The 20,883-nt window shown below is 41.2% G+C and overlaps 1 protein-coding gene across 1 annotated transcript in view; it reads left to right on the top strand.

Annotated features, from left to right (window-relative positions):
* DNAH9 (dynein axonemal heavy chain 9) overlaps nt 1-20,883 on the top strand; it is a 450,622-nt gene that overhangs the window by 125,698 nt on the left and 304,041 nt on the right. Inside the window, exons 22-26 of the mRNA XM_012555448.1 lie at nt 407-559; nt 1,780-1,905; nt 4,400-4,639; nt 4,991-5,151; nt 16,892-17,048. Of these exons, the coding sequence (XP_012410902.1) occupies nt 407-559; nt 1,780-1,905; nt 4,400-4,639; nt 4,991-5,151; nt 16,892-17,048 (837 nt within the window). The remainder of the gene's footprint in view (nt 1-406; nt 560-1,779; nt 1,906-4,399; nt 4,640-4,990; nt 5,152-16,891; nt 17,049-20,883) is intronic.

Below are 20,883 nucleotides of genomic sequence, written 5' to 3'. Positions count from 1 at the left end.
TGCCTTTTACCTTCCAGATTGGAATGTATTAGTGTTCTTATCTCTCATTGTGCAGTACTGCTTTCTTAGGAAGAGGGTTTATGAGTTAGTCATCATGTTCCTCCAATCTGGTCCTATTTGTATTAGATCAAGCAAAAATTAACCAACTGTCATGACTTTATTCATTTGTAGCTAATGCATGATGCCCACTAGTTTTATTCCTTTGACCGCTTCTGTCAAATTCAGTTGGTTCCTGCCCTCACACCTATATCATGAGTCCCACAATTTCCTTCTAAAGGTTTTTGATCCACCACTACATCTTTTACAATGATTGTCACATGGTAGACGCCTAAGCAATACTAGTAAATAATGTCCTGGACGCTTCCCCCAGGCTTCCCCCAGTCCCTCTGCATGGCTTCCTTCATAGGTTCAACGCCACCTTTCCAAACTCTTTGACAATATGGCCAAGATGCAGTTCCAATTAGATGACAGCAAGAAACCAACTAAAATAAGTGTCGGCATGTACAGCAAAGAAGAAGAGTACGTGCCTTTCAGTGAGCCGTGTGACTGCAGTGGGCAGGTAAAGAGAAAGCTCTTTTGCCCCCTTACGCCTTTATCTCTCAAGTGTCTGCATTCAGTGTCTGTATCAGTATCGACCTTGGGGATGGTCCTCCTGACCTTGGGCCAGAACTGCTGTGCCTGCCCCAGGACTGCCAGCTTCCCTCGACTTGAAGTGACTTTGAAGCAGCTGCTAGTGCAGTGTGCTGTTTTCCATGTTTTCCTCTCCCTGGGAAGGATACATGTCAACGTTCATATCTCTCCTTTAACCAACGATATGTGCAGAGAGGCATAAAATGCACATATACAACTACCCCAGCCAACAAGGAAGGGATTTTAAAGTGATTAGCAGTACCAGGAGACTTTAACATGACAGCCCCTCAAGCACCCCATGGGGGTATCTGGAACATGGACACCTTCCCCAGGAGAAAATGTCCTTGGAAGTCAACTGCTTTCTTGAGATGTCCCCTCTCTATACAAATACACACAGAATTATCTCCACCCTCCTCCCAGCCCTTCCCCTTGGAGAGCCGACTACCATACTGTTCCAAAATCTACTACCTCCAAATCTCTCATGTCCAATTCACGGACAATGGATCATTGGACTATTCTCTCCTCAAACCTCTTTCCCACCCTTCCACATCACCACTGAAGTATAAGCCCCTTTGTGTTCATTATCATAAATGATCCATCAAAACATGGTCCCCTGGGGTTCTCGTCTAGTTCACATTAATACCTGGAGAAAAGATATTTTACAGGATTCCACCTTAATCCACTTGTATCTTAGAAAGCAATTCTCGTATCAAAATACTCAGAAGTTCTCAGTTATACGAGAATGGTCTTGGAGTTTGATTCAGAATATGTTCTTTTTGTGGACTCATAAAGTATTTAGTTGGAAAATTGGCTTACCTTTCTATGACCATCATGAACAAGAGGGTCATGTGAATCCATGGACTTATTTACACCTAGCAAACCAGATTTAGATTTCCTTGTATGAACTCCAGGTGGCAGCCTCTCCCTCTGACCTGCTACTCTGGCCTGTGTTTTCCAAGTGGGCACATGAGTCTGTTGTTAATTAGTACCAGTTCCATCCTCAATTGCATAAACAAAATGTCTCCCTGTGCCTTCTGGAGTCATGCCTGGGCTTCGTTCTCTTCACTTCTCAGGTTGAATGGAAGAAAAAGTATCATGTTGATCAAATCTTCTTAGGTACCCAGTGTCTAACCCAGGTTCTTCTTTCAGGTAGAAACGTGGCTGAACCAAGTGCTCACTCACATGAAGGCCACCGTGAGGCATGAAATGACAGAAGGAGTAACTGCCTATGAAGAAAAACCGAGGGAGCAGTGGCTCTTTGACTACCCAGCTCAGGTACTTTCCTAACCGGGACCTTTGTGAACCTCCATCCTCCACTAGGCTCTCTTCCCCGGCAGCCTCCTTCAGCCCTCAAGGGCTCCTAGACATCAGACTTGCAGTTTGTTTCCCAGTCAGGAGATGCTTGCTTGACCCCCAGTAGTCTGTAAGTGGTCAGTGAGAGCAAGGAGGGGGATTGTCATTCATGGCCTAATTGAACCCTTACGCTGGAGAATCAAGGGTTGTGCATTTTTACCCCACTGGCTACAATAGGGAAAAAATGTAACCAATTCAATTCAACTAATGCTCACTGAACCAGCCTACTTTATATCTGCCAAGCTCTGTGCTAAGTACCCTATGTGCTGGAGACACCAGCAGAGAACAAGACAATGCACTTCTGCCCTCCTGAAGTTTGTAGGCTAGTGTGGAAGTCAGCCACTTACAAATGTGATTGGTGTGATTATAGGGGAGGTTCAGGGTACTCTGGGAGCATATAGCTAGTTAGTGGGATCTGAGGACCACCCCCCTGAGGATATGATATTTAAGCTGAAATTTGAAATAGAAGTTAGCAAGTCAAAGATGGAGGGAAAAAACAATCAAGCATGGGAAGGAAGCAGTGGAGAGCATGATGTCTTTGAGCAACTGATGGGGATTGAGTGTGGTGACATAAGAGTACAGGGATGAGAAACAGGGGACAGCATATGTATTCTGGGGAGGAAAGCAGAAACCAGTTCTTATAGACAGTGTTAGGGAGTCCGACTTGGGTCTAAGATACATCTGAATCCTTTACAGAGTTCTCAGGTGGGGAGTAGGAGAGAGGGGAGACCTAATGAGAATTTTTAAATGACACTGACTGCAATATACTATTCCTCATTTCCTCTGCACTAGTGTTGGTACATTTGGGGCATGGACGTTTGGTGGTAACTGAATCCATAACATAGATAAGATTGCTCTTGGAAAGGAGGTCAAGTGAGATGAGAGTGTAGAACAAAACCTTGTTCATCATTCAAAGGCTGAGCAGGCAAGGAGGAACCAGTCAAGTCGAATGAGAAATGGTAACTTTCTAGATAAAAGCAAAACCAGGGAACGGTAATTATGGAAACCAGAAGAGAAACTTAATAGAAGGTGAGAGGGTAAAAAATGCCAACTGCTTCTAAGAAGTCAAGCAAAATAAAAAGGCTGAAGAGTGTTAATGGAGAGAGAGTCAGTGGATTGGTGGGAAGGAGACCACATTGCAGGGAGTTGAGTCACCCTAAGGTGGGAAAATGCTGACACCAAGTGTAGATACCTCAAGAAACTTGGCTGTGGTTGAGTGGACATGGGAAATCTGGGATGGAAAAGAAGAGTGTGCTGTCACAGTATAGGGAGAGCAGCTAGGGTCACAAAACAATGTATGTGTAAATTTTTGTATGAGAAACTAACCTGAGTTGTAAACTTTCACTTAAAGAACAACAATAAAATAAAGAAAGAAACTTAGCTGTGAGAAGGAGAAGAGAAGTAGGTCAGCGCTGCATAGAGAAAGAGGTATTTTTTTTTTTAATGTAGAGTTTAAACATTCCATCAAGTTGTTCAAACCAGGCCACCAATACGAGAGGAACTTCAGTAAAATGCAATATGTATAAATTCAAAGGTAAAAATGGATAAATTAGAGAACAGTGTTTTTTTCACTACAATAGGATTCTCTGTTTCACAAAAGGAATAGTTGCCATCAGGATTCCTTGTTTACCTATATCAGAATTTTGAGGCCTGAAAATTTGTTACCTCTTACTATTGCAACAGACATCACCTGGAGCAGTATCTCCCAAACCAAACGATACTGCAGATGAGCAACACATATAAATTTTCCACCATGAATAATCAAAATTATGGGGTTTTTCCATATTAAGTTCTCCAGTAAACAGAAGAAATATTTATTTGAATCACTTTTTTCCATTTATTTATTTTTAATCTCTGAAAAGCACAAATCATATTGACCACATTGAATTTTGGCGTTGTTAGCCTTGGCTCCGAGAGTAGACATTTTAAAGTTATAGGTTTTAAGAAGTAAAACTGTACTAACATATTGTGGACAAGCAGATATGTAACACAGATGATCAGCATTGTACTCAGTGAACTAGAATAACTTGGACCACATGAGTGCCAGAGGAACAGCACAAAGTCTATGAAAGTCTTGTCGACATGCTCAGTAAATAACTCAGTCAGTTATTCTCCCAAGCACAGGAAAGATGCTGCCCCTAGGAAATAAAAACCTAGTGATCAGTGAAGAAATTTCTAGAATCCATTTGTTCTCAATCAAATTATACATTTTCCAAGAGCTTTCCCCACTTGTAACAACCTCACTTTTCGAAAGATTTAGAGTTCTTAGTTCATTTAGTAGATACTGGTGGGGAAGGAGGGAAGGGGATTGTGTCGTCCCTGTGGTTGCATCCTGGGCCCTTGCTGAGTGATGAGTGGACTGGCTGGAGACAGTCCTGGTAACAGCTCCCTACCCAGCGACTCTTGGTTGCCATAGGTAGCCCTGACCTGTACTCAGATCTGGTGGACGACGGAGGTGGGCATTGCGTTTGCCAGGCTGGAGGAAGGCTATGAGAATGCCATGAAGGACTACTACAAGAAGCAAGTGGCCCAGCTCAAAACCCTCATCACTATGCTGATTGGCCAGCTCTCCAAGGGCGACCGGCAGAAGATCATGACCATATGCACCATTGATGTGCATGCCCGGGATGTGGTGGCCAAGATGATTGCTCAGAAGGTGGGTTCCAAACACCAAGGGTGTCCTTCTGTGTGAGCAACTACACCATGCGTATTGGAGTTCGGGAGAAGCTCACATCCAGCCAAAACATGGGGCTTCAGGGTCTGCACAGCACCAGCCAGAGAGCTTGGGGAGGGTTTCGATGGCTGCTGCCACCTTTTCAAACCTCCAGTGAAACAGTGCAGTCAGAGCAGCTCGTGCTTTCTGTGCTGTGGTGGTCAGAGGGTGTTGCACTCTTGACTGGTAGACCATAACCAAGTCATCCAAAGCCCCGAGTATCCCGTGGTCAGGGGGCCATCTGCTACCTGTTTAACAGTGTGATTTACCCACATACTCTGAACTCCTCTTTAGGTAGACAATGCCCAGGCCTTCCTCTGGCTGTCCCAGCTGCGCCATCGGTGGGATGATGAGGCCAAACACTGCTTTGCCAACATCTGTGATGCCCAGTTTCTATACTCCTATGAGTATCTGGGAAATACCCCTCGCCTGGTGATCACTCCTTTGACTGACAGGTGAGCGCTGGTGTCTGCCACTGACAGAACCCCGCTGCTGTCTGGTTCAGGCCATCCAGTGGCCATCCAGGGTCAGTGTCACCATCACTTGCTATTTGTCCACTGAGCTGCAGGGGGAGGGCTGGCTCTTGACAGAGCAGATGGAAAATAGAATTGAAACGTGGAAGGTCAGAGCCCTTCTGCAGATTCCCAAGGAGGGTCTCAGAGGAGCACACCCCAGAGTAAACCAATGAGCCCTGATTTTTGAGGAATTGCTAGGCAGTGTCCTATAGCAGTTAAGAACATGGGCTTTGCAGTCACACACACGTGGGTTCTGACCCCAGCTCTAACACATACCAGCTTTTTGACCATGAAAAACTGACCTCTGTAATTCTTGGTTTCCTCATCTGTGTAATGGAGGTAATAACTCATACCTCACATGGTTTTTGTAAAGATTATAAGACAGTAAGGCTTGTAAAGAGTTTAGTGCATAAAAATGCTCAGTAAATGATCTCAATTATTATTTTTTTTATCAATCAATTAATGCATTGGAAAATTTATACAAAGATATAAATAAGATCGTTCCTACCATTAATGGGCTTACAATTGTTTAGGGAGACATATTCTCTGTCATTGGTATTAATTCATTTGTGAGTGAGTTCATGCCAGACACTGAACTAGTCACAGGGAATACAAAGGTGACTGAAACATTTCCTCGCCTGAAGCTACAGTTCTAGTGAGTCAAGCAAGACACGTATAGATAAAAATTTACATAGCACAAGGGAAAAAAATGCATGGCTATAATATAAAATAGGATACAAACCCATATATCATGAATTTCCAAGCAAGTGAATAGACAGTAAGTCCTCTGAGCGCAGAAGATCCACTCACAGTGGGAGGAAAAGGACTGGGAAACCTTCAGGGAAAAGATGGGATTTGATCTGGACCTCGAAGCGTGTGTAGCTCCCAGTAGGATTTTAGTAGGTTTTAGAATAGCCAGCAGGGTGTCCGTGCAGTTGTACAGAACTCTGTGTGTGTGTCACTTCTTCTATCGAGAAGACATATACCATTCACAAATGAATTCATTAAAGTGGTCTGGCATCCTCAAAAGTTAAAGAACTACCGATAAGCATTCCTGGCAACTGGACTGCTGTGGGCAAAGGTGTGGAGGTAGGAAAACTCAAGCCATGTTCCTGGAAGATGGAGCATAAACTCTTTGACACTGGGAGAGGTGGTTGTTGTTAGCTGCCATTGAGTCAGTGCCCGATTCATAGCAACCCCATGCACAACACAACAGAACTCTTCCCAGTCCTGCACCATCCCCATGATCGATTGTGGATCAGATCATTGTGATCCATAGGGTTTTCATTGGCTGATTTTTGGAAGTAGATCACCAGGCCTTTCTTCCTAGTCTATCATAGTCTAGAAGCTCTGCCGAAACCTGTTCAGAGTCTTAGTAACCCACAGTCCACTGCTAATGGACCAGGGGTGGCTGCACATGAGTTGCATTGGCAGGAAATCGAACCCAGGTCTCCCTCATGGAAGGCGAGAATTCTACCACTGAACCATCAGTGCCCCATTGGGAGAGGTAGTAGCCCATAAAACTGGGAAGATGGGTAGGTGTCAGACTGTAGAATTTGAAGAATATGTTCTTTATCCATTAGGTAATTATAAACTATTTTTTAAAAAATTTGTAACGGTGATGGAAAAATCGCATTGATTAAGGGTAGGGTTGCATTGCCAATTATTGTAATTGCTGTCAATAAGTTGTACACCTGTAAAAAGTTTCATTTGCAAAAGTTGTGTGATAGATACATTTACAACAACAACAAAAAAAGAGCAGCTGCTGAAGCTGCTTATAGACAACCCAAAACCTCACGGGATATGGTTGCTTGGCTTGGAGGTTGAGGGTCATGGTTTTGTGACACATCCTGGTTAATTGGCCTCATAACATTTTTAGTGTATCTTTTCTATCTCCTAGTTCGTTGTGTAGTGCCTGAGGTCTTAAAAGCTTGCAACTGGCCATTCAAGTTACAATAATTGGTCTCTATTCTCCTGGAGCAACAGAGGAAGAAGGAGGAGAGTCAGGAATAGGAGGAGAAAATGGAGTGGGTGGCTAATTGCCTCCATGTACAACTGCCTCTTTTGCCATGATACCAGAACAACTAGATGGTATCCAGCTACCATTACTGAACATTTTGATCAAAGATTCTGTAGAAGAATCCTGATCAAAAGGGGGAAAATGCAGAACAAACTTTAAGATTTTCATGGACTCCAGACTTTCTGGAGCCATGGAGGCTGGATGCACCCCTGAAACTACTACCCTTAGATAATCTTTAAACCTTAAACCAAAAATATCCCCTGAAGTCTTCTTAAAACCAAACAATAGTTTAGATTGACTAGTAAAAAAGATCTGCCTTGAACATTATGCTCTTTTAGGAACTATCTATATGGGATCAAATTGACAACAGCAACTTAAAAGATTAGATAGGAACCTTAGGGGGGCAGTGAGTTTATGTTAATGAGGGAGGAACAACTCAGAAAAAGAGGGTGAAAATGATCGATAACTTGAAGAATGTAATCAGTGTCAATGAATTGTACATGTAGAAACAGTTGAATTGGTGTATATTTTGTTATGTATAGTCTCAACAACTACAAGAAAATAAATTTAAAAAATTTTTATCAGAGGAGCAAGATGATGACAACTGTATTTTGTGAAGATTAATCTGACAGCAGAGCATAAGCAAAGAACAGAGGACAGAGAAAGTCATGCTCCAAGTGAAGAGTGATATTTCAGTTCTGCTGAGATTTCTGGAAGTTCTGCTAAGAGCTCACACCCTTTCCTTATGATTGCATTAAACACTAAATATTTTCTTCTCCAAAAAGAGTAGCATGTTCAAGTGACCAGTGTACCCTAAATAAATAACCTGTGGGTAACAAATTGTGAAGTTTAAAATGTCCATATGGAATCAGTGTGATATTTTACTTAATTTTCTCTCTGCCTACTTTAAGTGATACCACCTGTATGCTGGTCAATCCTCAGTTTCTTAAATAATATTTACTAGTTAAGTTCTCATCACTGTGCCATGAGGTGAATAGAGACATGGGAAATCCAAAGTAACTGAAAGCCCCAACATCGTCCATAGAGTAAGACCTTAAAGTTCATTTCCTCTCATTTTTTTCATTTCTGCAATTCATTTTCTTGCACAGTCTGGAAATCCCTTCCACCCATAGTCCCACTCAAACTGCTCCCCTTTTACTTTTGCATCACTCTCCTTTTTGGGACCTTGTAGAGGTCGTGTCCCTGTCTCCAGTGACTCCCCGCTAAACTTGGACTAAAATCTAAAATCCTCGTAAAAAAACAACCAGCCAACCAAACCTGTTGCCATCGAGTTGAATCCAACTCATGCTGACCCTATGTGTTACCAAGTAGAACTGCTCTGTAGGGTTTTCTTGGCTGTAATCTTTACAGAAGCAGATCACCAGGCCTTTCTTCCATGGCACTGCTGGATGGGTTTGAACCAGCAACCTTTAGGTTAGTAATCGAGCACAAACCATTTGCACCACCCAGGAAGCTTAAATTCTTCCTAGGATGTTGTAATTCCTGCCAGCCTCTCTGACTTCTCACTCTCTACACATCAGCCACACTGGCCTCCTTTTTGTTCTTGGGTCTCTTTAATTCTTGCCAACTTAGAACCTTTCCTCTGCCTGGAATGTCTTTCTCCAGACTCTGCTCCACTGGGCCCTTCTCATCCTTCAGTTCTACTCGCAGTTCTCAGAGACGTTCTCTAACCCTGTGTCTAAAAGACAGCCTTCTCTGCCTCTCACACACACGGATGACCCTAATATAGCCCCCTGCTTATCTCCTTTCGAACGTTTATTTACATTCTGAAATGCTGGTTTGCTTGCTGTCTGCCTTCTCCCTTAGCATATAAGCTTCTTGAGATGGGGACTTTGTCTCCCTTGTTGCTATGTCACCAGTTCCTAGTGATGTTAAATTAACATGCGTTGGATGAATGAATGATGGCTGAATATTGAAGACCCAGATCATAAGAATAGACCCAGATCATAAGAATAGACAGAATCTAGAAGGGAGGTTGGCTTGGGGCAGGGATCTAATCAGGATTCCATGCCTTGGCTCCCAAGAGGAAGGAGCAGCTGCTCTGTCTTCTGCTCTTGCCTAGCCTGTGATAAAAAGCAGGTAACACCTGTTCAGAGGGAGATGCAGTCTCTCTGAAGCTGGGACAGTACAGGCAGCAGCAACTCTGGGAGTCATGGAGTCTTTAGGTTGTACCTGGGCTCAATCAGTTAGAGGGGCTCATTCAGTGTGGGTTGAGGGGAGAGTTTTCCCACTTCAAGTTTCATTCAGAGTATATCCTCTCAGGTGTCTTTGTCGTTTGACAATTCTCAGCAAGACATTTTCCATAAGCAGGGTGGAAATCTGGTACACTATTCTGATTTGCAGTCCCTGGGTGGTGCAAATGGTTAACTCACTCAGCTGCTAACAGAAAGGTTGGAGGTACGAGTCCACTTGGAGGTACCTCAGAAGAAAGGCCTGGCAATCTACTTCTGATAAATTAACCACTGGAAACCCTATGGTGCACAGTTCTACTCTGACACACATGGGATTGCCATGAGTCAGCGTCAGCTCGACAGCTGCCAGTACTAGTATCCTGTTTTGCAAGGAGTTTTTCTGCCTGCCTTGGAATATGAGTTAATAGTTTCATACAGAATAATGAAACCGTTATATATTGGATCTATTTAATTAATGTCTGTCTCCTACTCTAGCCTCTGTGTTCCATGATAACATTGACTTTGACTAGCTCATTGCTGTACCCCACAGGGCCTAGCACTGTGTCTGATACATGATAGACATTCAGCAAATGATCTTTCAGTGAATCCAATAAGATGATTTCTGAGACTCCAGATATGTATCCATCTTCCCTGTACCATTTGGAATATTTCCTTCCTTTCCACTGACATATCAGACGTTACTGTTCTGACTGATGAAAAGTACAAGACTATTCTTTTTCTTGGGTCTTCACACCTGCCTAGGAGTTGAAGAAGATAATTGTCTCTTTTGGATTTAGAGGTCTCTAGTAGACTAATGCTGAATGCCTGATAGACGGAAAGGGTAAAGTTTTGACAGTGAATTCTTTCTAAAATAGGGATTTATCGCCTCTTCTGTGAAACGATGCAAATAAGAACTTGAAGATTTGCTGTAAATAATGGCAAATGCTGTATAGACCTTGACCTTGTTTTGCACATTAGAGCCTTTTCTGACAAAATAGTATGTGGTTGAATATTTATATGGCAAATTCCATTTTCTCATTGACTTCCATTGTTATCTCAAGAAATGTTTTGCCCAGAAAAAAATTGGCCTCAACAAGAAAATCACATTCTAAAGAGCATTCAGCCTTTGCTGGTGTGTAGCCTGAGTACATTGAATTCTCTCCTGCCAGAGGAATTAATTAAATGGACAATTGATCCGTACAACCTTTGCACATTCATTAAAAGCACACCCGTATTACAGTATGTCCAACTGATTATGCCTGTTTCTCTGGAATTTCCCACTGCCTGGATGGGACTTGAATATATAAGTAGCTGCAATGGCTCGGCCATTGTCAGAGGAGTACGGCAGAACTCTAAGTTGAAAAACTAAATGGAAATGCTTTTTCAGACTGAACAAAAAGCAGTTCACATAAGTTGTTTCTTACCCTTTGGATGATCTCCTTCTTACTCTGTTCCCTCACCTTCGTACACCAATGCCCCTTTTCTGCCCTGTGCTGTGCTAAGTACTGTTTTAATCAATTGCGTGTCAATTTTGAGTACCTCTTAATTTGTCAGGGACTACTGCAGGTAGGTCTGATTTAATTAATGCAAGAGTGTTGGAAGGTGATTTACTGGACAAGGATAAAACTAGCCAATGTCATACACTTTCAAGTTTTTCTCTGATGTTTTTATTATAGATAATTTAGAAAACTTAGTCATCTGTTATTAAAAGCCACCAGTGATAACTATTGTTAGTATTTAGTGTATTTCCTTCTATACACAGATTTTCACAGATAAATTGAGATTTTATACTATACATATAGAAAACATCATAGTCTGCTTTTTTTTTTTACTTAACATTATATCATGTATACTCTAAATGTTCTTCTAGAATACTTTAGTAATTAAATTACAGTCTGTATGCAAGTATCTCATAATTTATTTCACACAACCTATTGTGGGATATTTAAATTATATCTAAGCTTTTACTATTTTTAATAAAGCTGCCATGAACTTAATTATATATACATTTTTTACCATATTTTATTATTATTTCCCTGGGACATACTCCAAGAGTAGGATAACTAGATGATACGTACTTTCAAGTTGTTCTTGAGAGAAATACTGTTTTCATTTTCACTAGCGGTTTATGGGGATGTTCATCTTCTAAAACCTCACCAGCATTAAGTGTTATCATTAAAAATATTGTTAATCTTATAAATCAAAATGGTATTTCGTTTGGATATGGATTCCCTTGATTACTTACAAGCTTGAACATGTTTCTGGGTTTATTGGCTCTCTGCTTTTCTTCTCCTGTGAATTATTTGTTACTGTCATTGCCCATTTTTCTATGGGGTATTCTTTTCTTGCTTTTATGTTTTATGCTTAGAAGGCCCTGCCCACTTAAAGATCAGTTTAATATTCACTTGGATCTGTTTTATTTTTGTTGCTGTTTAAGATTTTGTTTTCACTATATCTTTCTTAAAATAACTTCATTGAAGTCTATTTTACATATCATAAAATTCACTCATTTCAAACGTACAATTCAGTGATTTTTAGTAACTTTTCTGAGCAATGCAGCCACCATCATAAATCAGCTTTAGAACATTTTCATCCCCCTCAGTAAGATCCCTCATGCCCATCTACAGTTAGTCTTCATGCCCACCCCAGCCCCAGGCAACCACTAATCTGCTGTCTGTCTTTATAACGTTTCTCATTCTGGACATTTCATATAAATGGGATCATACAACATAAGGTCTCTTGTATCTGGCTTTTTTCACTTCATGTAAAATTTTTCAGGTTCAACCATGATAGAGCATGTGTCCGTAGTCTATTCGTTTTATTTCTGAATATTTTTTCTATTTTATAAATGTGGGATAAAGGACCTAGCTTTACCCTAAGTAAGGTGGCTTTTATCCTTGACTCTGGAGAAAAAACCCTTGGAGTAGTTGGAGTGTCTTGTCTGAACCTTCAGGCCACACAAAGACTTTCACATGAATGTTCACAGCAGCATTATGGACAAACAATATGCAGTAGGCAGAATATTTAGAATGGCCCCCAAAGGTCCTTTCCTTTATATAACTCCCTCCCCTTTGTGTGTGGGTGAAAACTCTGACTTTAATGATATATTATGCCCATAGCTATATTTCACTGTATTGCAAAAGGGAGATTACTTGGGTGGGCTAAAGTAATCATATTGTTAGGTGCCGTCGAGTCAGTTTTTGACTCGTAGCGACCCCATGTGATGAAGAAGAACTGCCCCATAAGGTTTCCTAGGGTGTAATTTTTACGAGAGCAGATCGCCCCAGGTCTTTCTCCTGAGGAGCCACGGGGTGGGTTCAAACCACCAACCATTCAGTTAACCACCAAGTGCTTTACCAGGGCTCCTCAATGCAATCATATGAGCCCTTAAAAGTGGAGTTTTCTCTCAGCTGAGGGCAAAGAGGAAATCACAGAGTGTTGTAGCACAAGAAGGATTCAGCACCCCATTACTGGCTTTGAAGATGGTGGGGTGCATATGCAAGGACCGCAGAGTGGTCTTTAGGGGCTGAGAGAACCCCTGACCAATAGCCAATAAGGAAATGGGAACCTCAGTTCTACAACTGCAAGGAACTGAAATCTGCCAACAACCTAAATGAATTTGGGAGTGAATTCTTCCCCCAGAGCCTCCAGATAAGAGCCCAGCGCAGCTGGCACCTTGATTTTGGCCCTGAGAGACCCCAAGTAGAAAATCCACCTCGACACCAGACCTCCAGAACTGTGTGATAATAAATGGGGACAGTTTTAAGCCATGAAGTTTGTGGTAATTTATTACACAGCAATAGAAAACTAATACAAACTATGATTTTACCTAACTCTACAATTATCCAGACCACAAACCTGTAATAGTCACAAGCTATTCATAGCTGAATTCAAGACACAGCATCTTAGATATTTCCTTTATTTGACAGTTGAATAACTATATCAAAAAAGAAAGGCTACATCTCACATACTTATTACCTTGAAAAAGAATATATCTTGAAAGTAGATAGGCTTTCTACCTTTCAAGGCACTTTCTTATCTGATATTTCATCTTATCTTCACAGCAGCCTGGAGCAGTAGGTAAAAATAAAGCCTAAGTAATTTGCCCAAGGAAAACAAGACCAATTTTAGCTCAGTGTTATGAATGCCTTTCAGACAGAACTGGCCCAGTGTGGAAGGGGCTGCTTTCTAGAATAATAAGCTGTGCTTTGCTGGAAGAAACAGCTACAAGATCCCATTTGAAGAGAGCGTGGCATGCTTAAAGACTGAAACCACCTCATCTCTGAGGTCCCTCCTAACACTAAAGGTTCCATGTTCCCAACATGCAGCCAGACTAAACTGATCCACATCCTCACTGGGGTGAGTTGTTCAGTCAAGATTTCTTAAAAGATTCTTTTCCATTTTTACAATTGCCATTGTTTTTGAAGCAGCAGATTTATTCAAATTTCTTTGTACAATGAAAATACTATGTGATGGACTCCACTGGAACTTTTTTTTTTTAAGTCACAAAGAAGGTTGAATAACTTGGCCAAGTCTCACAGACACTACACAGTGGAGGCGTAAACTCAGGTCTGTCTGACTCCACTGACCCCCACAGGGAAGCAGGAGCAGATTGCAGGTGTGGCCATGGGCATTTAAAGTGATGGACACAGAGGGAATCCTAGACCAGAGGCATGTCCCAGAGGACTAGGACATCCTGCCGACTTGGTGGCCTAAGCATGATGGTAACTATGCCTGCGGCAGAAAAATGCTACTTCTTCCTTTTTCTTTGTATTTGTTCATGTCCTAAGCTAAACCCCTGCTGGCCCTCCCTTAATTATTAGAACTCAGTAGACAGACCACATTCCCTCCCTGAGCTCAGTCTACCCATCTGTAAAATAAGAGGATTGGATTAATTGATCTTGGAAGTATCTCTCAGCTCTGGAGTTCTGTTATAATGGAAAAAAATAATATTTTGGCGTTTTCCTCCCAAGTGCTTCATCTGGAGATAATCAGAAGCTCAGTAGATGCTCAAAAGACATCCACTCCAGAGTAGTATTTCCCACACCAGGTTTCCAGGACATCTTTTGGGAAGTCTCAAGTTTTCTGTGAATTTTATTATGAAAAATGAAAATATATTTTTGTGAAACATTGCTTCTGGACCCCCAGATTTCTTGAGAGCCTTGTAGGTCCTGAGAGAAGAATCCCAGGATTGCCCTCTGGCTGGTAGAAGAGGCAGCAATAGGACAGAAACGGGGTGGAGGGGCTAGGGAGGAGAGTTTGCTGGGGTGGAAACTCAGCTAGTCCAGGTAGCCGCCTTTCCTCCTGGGAGGGCAGGGCTGCAGCAGGCTCTGGGTAGTTTTAGAAGGCATTGGGGCTCATCGGGAGTCAGAAGCCCAGAGCCCAGTAGGGCAGATACAGTTCAGGCTGCACGTAGAAGTCTGTGAGGATCTCGCTACGGATGTTTGAGGGAGGAGAGAAGTGTCGCCAAGTGGTAACATGTGACCAAGCAAACCCAGCTTTTCACTTAGCCCTGACTCGCCTCACCTCGCCTCACAGCCCACCTGACCAGGCAGTCACTCTCAGGTACAATTTGTGGACAGGGGAAGTGAGGCAGTGTGTGAGCCCAGCTTGCTAGTGGCCAAATGCAACCCAGGTCCCTCTGAATAAGCTTAGTCAGTTTACTCAATTTTACAGGAAAAATGGAGATGCAATATTAAACCCCACACCTCTCCTCTCTTGGTGGGGAGCCTGCCTTCCTGGGTTTCACTTTTCAAAGGCTGAAATAGATACTGGGATTTTGCACTTCATTAAAGGAAAAGGGAGCTCACTTCATGTCCTTTCAAAACCATTTTGGTTCTAAGCTTAGTGGGGTCACTAACGACCCAGTTAACTCAGAGTCTCTGATCAGTGTTAGACCTCAGATTCAGAAACAAAGATAATTGATTTCGGAGGTTCTCTCAGAAGGCCTGTAGGTTGAAAGCCCATGTATCAACTTACTTTTACTCAGTATTAAAAAGTTAGGCCAATGACCCATTTTTAACGACTTTATTGGAGTGTAATTCACATGCCTTAACGTGCCCTCATTAAAAGTGTACAATTCAGTAACTTGAAGTAAATTTATAGAGTTGTGCAACCACCAGCACAATCCCATCACCCTGTTTGCAATCAATCCCTGGTCCCACCCCCAGCCCCGGGCAACCACTGACCTCTGTCTGTCTCTGTCTTTTTGGGGTATTTCATATAAAGGGAATGATACAATACATAATCTTTTGCATCTGCTTTCATTCACTTAGTGTATTTTTGAGGTCCATCCATCTTGTTACATATATCAGTACTCTATTCCTTTTTATTGCTGAATAGTATTCCATTGCATATATATACCGCCTTTTGTTTATGCATTCACCATTGATGGACATTTGAATTGTTTCAACCTTTTGGCTAGTGCTCCTGCAAACATTCCTTCACAAGTCTTTGTGTGAACATATGTTTCTGTTTATCTCGAGGAAGTTCTTAGGAGAATTGCAGAATGGTGTGGTAAGCTTCACTTTTAAAGAAACGGCTAAACTGTTTTCCAAAGTGGCTGCACCATTTTACATTCCCACCAACAATGTATGAGGTTTCCAATTTTCCCACATACTCATCAGCACTTGTTATTATCTGTCTTTTTTATTATAGTCATTCCAGTAAGTATATAGTGGTATCTTTTTGTGTATTTAATTTGCATTTCTCTAAGGACCAATAATGTTGAACACCTTTTCATGTGCCTATTACCCAAAGGTACATTTTAAACTGAGTTTAATTGGAAATTTAAGTCCTAAAATTTTTAAACAGTACAATAAATAACCTTAAATTAAGATGAGTTTATTTTATTGTCACTAGTACAATACCCACATGAGAATTAAATAGATTGCATGATAGATAGATTGATTCACTCATTTGTTTCATACATATTTATTGAGGACCTATAGGTACCTGGGGTGGGGAGGGGAGGTGGTAGGGTAGTTTGGTAGACTTCTCGCCTTCCATGTGGGAGACCCGGGTTCAATTCTGGCCAATAGACCTCATGTGCAGCCACCACCTATTTGTCACTGGAGGCTTGCATGTTGCTATGATGTTGAACTGGTTTCATCAGAGCTTCCAGACTAAGATGGACTAGAGAGAAAGGCCTGGAGATATACTTCCAAAAATTAGCCAGTGAAAACCCTATGAATCACAGTGATCTGTTCTGCAACTGATCATGTGGATGGCACAGGACCAGGCAATGTTTTTTTTATGTTGTTCTTGGGGTCCCCATGAGGCAGGGGCCAACTCAGCGGCTGCTAACAATAACATATGTGCCTGGAGCCTGTGCTAGGTTCTAGAGATGAAACAATGAATAAGTCCACACCTGGCCTTGAACCTCAGCTCTGTCTTGCTGGGGCCCAGCACGGCCAGAGCAATTCGTCAGGCCACCTGAAAATGACCTGTGTCCTCCTGTCTCTGGCAGGTGTTATATCACCCTCACTCAGTCTCTGCACCTGACCATGAGCGGGGCTCCCGCAGGACCTGCAGGCACAGGCAAGACGGAGACCACCAAGGACCTGGGCCGAGCACTGGGCATCATGGTCTACGTATTTAACTGCTCAGAGCAGATGGACTACAAGGTACAAGCCGACTCAACTTGGGGGAATCTAGGAACTGGGTGGCAGCCCAAATCAGGGGTGTGGCATATCCACGCCACCCTGGTCCACCTCCCCTGGGTGCTGGAGCCCAGACACAGAAGTGCTCTGCGTGCTTCTTCACAGTAGACCTGTTGACCTTCTAAATCTTCTGTGGTGTGACCAGGAGGCACAGCACTGTGGATTCTGATTCCACTAATGAGCTTTGTGACCACAGCTAGTTACTTCGCCTTTTCTTTTTTAATTCTTCATTGTGCTTTAGGTGAAAGTTTACAGAGAAAATTAGTTTCCCACCCTATAGTTTGTACATAAAGTCTTCTGCCGCATTGGCTGCATTTCCCACAATGTGTCAGCAGTCTCCCCACTTCTGCCCTGGGTTCCCTGTTTGCTTTCATCTGGATTTTCTACCCCTTCCTGCCTTCTCATCCTTGCTTTTGGGCAAATGTTGTCCTTTTGATCTCTTCTAATTGATTGTTCTAAGGAACACGTTCCTCTTGGGTGTTACTGTTTATTTTATCGGCTTGTCTATTTGGCTGAAAGGTGGTCCCCGGAATGGCTTCAGTTCCAGGTCAGAAGGGTGTTTTAGGGCCGTAGTCTGGGGGGGTTCCTCCAATCTCTCTCAGACCAGTAAGTCTGGTCATTTTTGTGAATTTGATTTTTTGTTCTACATTTTTTCTCCTGCTCTGTCCAGGATGCTCTACACCTAAAATTATGTATGTAGAAATATACACAACCAAACATGTATCTACAGGTGTGTATGCTCTCTTACACCCACCCAGACCTCTTTAGCATACCCATCTACCTATGTATCCATTTGTAAATTAGTGTTTGTTAATACTATTTTGCAGGATCATTCTATGTTATACTAATTACTGCAGTTGTCCTTCATTCTTGCATACCTCTCAATGTCTTCCTATGCCTTGGTCATGTGCTGACTTCTTTCCCCTGTATAGTGTATTGCTTTTCCCTTTACCAAAATTAACATGTGTCTTTGATCTAATTAGTAATTTTCCCTCCCTCACCCTCCCATTCCTGGTAACTATCAAAGATGTTTTTTTCTGTGTGTAAACCTTTCCTTGCTTTTTTATACTAGTGGTCTCATACAATATTTATCCTTTTGTGATTGACTTATTTCACTCAGTGTAATGTCCTCCAACTTAATCCATGTTATAAGATGTTTCCCAGATTCATTGTTACTCTTTATCATTGTGTAGTATTCCATTGTGTATGTACCACACTTTGTTTATCCATTCATCCATTGATGGGCACTTAGGTTGTTTCCATCTTTTCGCTATTGTGAATAATGCTGCAATAAACATGGGTGTGCATGTGTCTGTTCGTGTCATGGGATTGCTGGATCCTATGGTATTTCTATTTCTAACATTTTAAGGAAGCACCGTACTGTTTTCCATAGTGGCTATACCATTTTACATTCCCACAGCAGTGTATAAGAATTCCAAACTCAGAGGCGGGACCGAAATGGTGGGAATTTCCAGATAAAAAGAAGTTTAGGGAATTTGCAAAAACCAAACCAAAATTACAAGAAATACTAAAGGGTGTCCCCCAATTAGAAAATCAGTAACATCACATAACAACCCAAGACTAGAACACAGGACAAAGCAACCAGATATCAACCCATATAGGGAAGTCACAAAAGTAAATCAAAGCTAAAACACTGAAAATAGGGAAACAGATGTCAATATGTAAAAGATGACAACATTAAAACAAAAAAGAGGGACTTAAAAAATGTAGACATAGATTTTTTATATGGAGAGGAAGTCAAGCCAATATAAAGAAATAAAATACTGGTATAAACTTAGAAAAACAGGGGTAAATATTAAGGTACCCACAAAGGAAACTAACAATCCTACAAGTCAAAATAAAAACCTAGAAAAAATAAAGACTCAGCAAACACAAAATCAACAACAATGAAAAAGATGAAAAGAAAATACATAAATAAAAATGACTCAGCATAGAAAATTAAGTGGAACAAAGAAACTATAAACAGCACACAAAAAAAGACATCAAAATGACAGCACTAAACTCGTACCTATCTGTAATTATGCTGAATGTAAATGGACTAAATGCACCAATAAAGAGACAGAGAGTGGCAGATTGGATTAAAAAAACATGATCTGTCTACATGCTGCCTACAAGAGACACAACTTAGACTTAAAGACGCAAACAAACTAAAACTCAAAGGATGGAAAAAAATATATCAAGCAAACAACACTCAAAAAAGAGCAGCAGTGGCCATATTAATCTCTGACAAAATAGACTTTAAAGTAAAATCCTCCACAAAGGATAAAGAAGGACAGTATATAATGATTAAAGGATCAGTACACCAGGAAGACGTAACTATAATAAATATTTACGCACCCAACAACAGGGCTCCAAAATACATAAAACAAATTAACAGCACTGAAAAGAGAGATGGATAGCTTCACAATAGTAGTAGGAGACCTCAACACACCACTTTCAGTGAAGGACAGAACATCGAGAAAGAAGCTCAACAAAGACACGGAAGAGCTAAATGCTACAATCAACTAACTTTGTTTCATAGACATATACTGAACACTCCACCCAACAGCAGCCAAGTATACTTTCTTTTCGAACACATATGGAACTTTCTCTAGAATAGACCACATATTAGGCCATAAAGCAAGCCTTAACAAAATTCAAAGCATCAAAATATCACAAAGCATCTTTTCTGACCATAAAGACATAAAAGTAGAAATCAACAACAAAAAAAGCAAGGAAAAAAAATCAAGCACATGGAAACTGAACAAACAACATGCTCAAAAACTACTGGGTTATAGAAGAAGTTAAGGATGGAATAAAGAAATTCATAGAATCAAATGAGAATGAAAACACATCCTACCAGAACCTTTGGGACACAGCAAGAGCAGTGCTCAGAGGTCAGTTTATAGCAATTAATGCACACATCCAAAAAGAAGAAAGGGCCATAATTAAAATATTAACCCTACAACTGGAACAAGTGGAAAGAGAGTAGCAAAAGAAGCCCTTAGGTGCCATAAAAAAGGAAATAATAAGAATTAAAGCAGAATTAAATGAAATAGAGAATTGAAAAACAATTGAGAGAGTTAACAAGACCAAAAGCTGTTTCTTTGAAAAGATCAAGGAAATTGATAAACCACTGGCCAAACTGACAAAAGAAAAACAGGAGAGGAAGCACATAACACGTATAAGAAATGCGATGGGTGATATCACAACAGACCCAACTGAAATTAAAAGAATCATAAGAGAATACTATGAAAAATGGTACTCTAACAAATTTGAAAATCTAGAGGAAATGGACAAATTTCTAGAAACTCACTACCTACCTAAACTAGCATTAACAGAGGTAGAACAACTAAATAAACCCATAATGAAAGTAGAGATTGAAAACATAATTAAAAAACTGTCAACAAAAAAAAAAGCCCTGGCCTGGATGCCTGCACTGGAGAATTCTACCAAACTTTCAAAGAAGAGTTAACACCACTACTACTAAAGGTATTTCAGAGCATAGGAAAGGACAGAATACTCCCAAACTTGTTCTATGAAGCCAGCATAACCCTGATACCAAAACCAGGTAAAGACACCACAAAAAAAGAAAATTACAGACCAGTGTCCCTCATGAACATTGATGCAAAACTCCTCAACAAAATTCTAGCCAATAGAATTCAGCAACATATCAAAAAAATAATTCACCGTGGGCAAGTGGAATTTATACCAGGTATGCAGGGATGGTTCAACATTAGAAAAACACTCAATGTAATCCATCACATAAATAAAACACAAGAATCACATGATCTTATCA

Source organism: Trichechus manatus, unplaced genomic scaffold (assembly GCF_000243295.1).
Source record: "Trichechus manatus latirostris isolate Lorelei unplaced genomic scaffold, TriManLat1.0 scaffold00040, whole genome shotgun sequence".
Lineage (NCBI taxonomy): Eukaryota > Metazoa > Chordata > Mammalia > Sirenia > Trichechidae > Trichechus > Trichechus manatus.
This window is presented reverse-complemented; position numbering and strand designations above follow the sequence as displayed.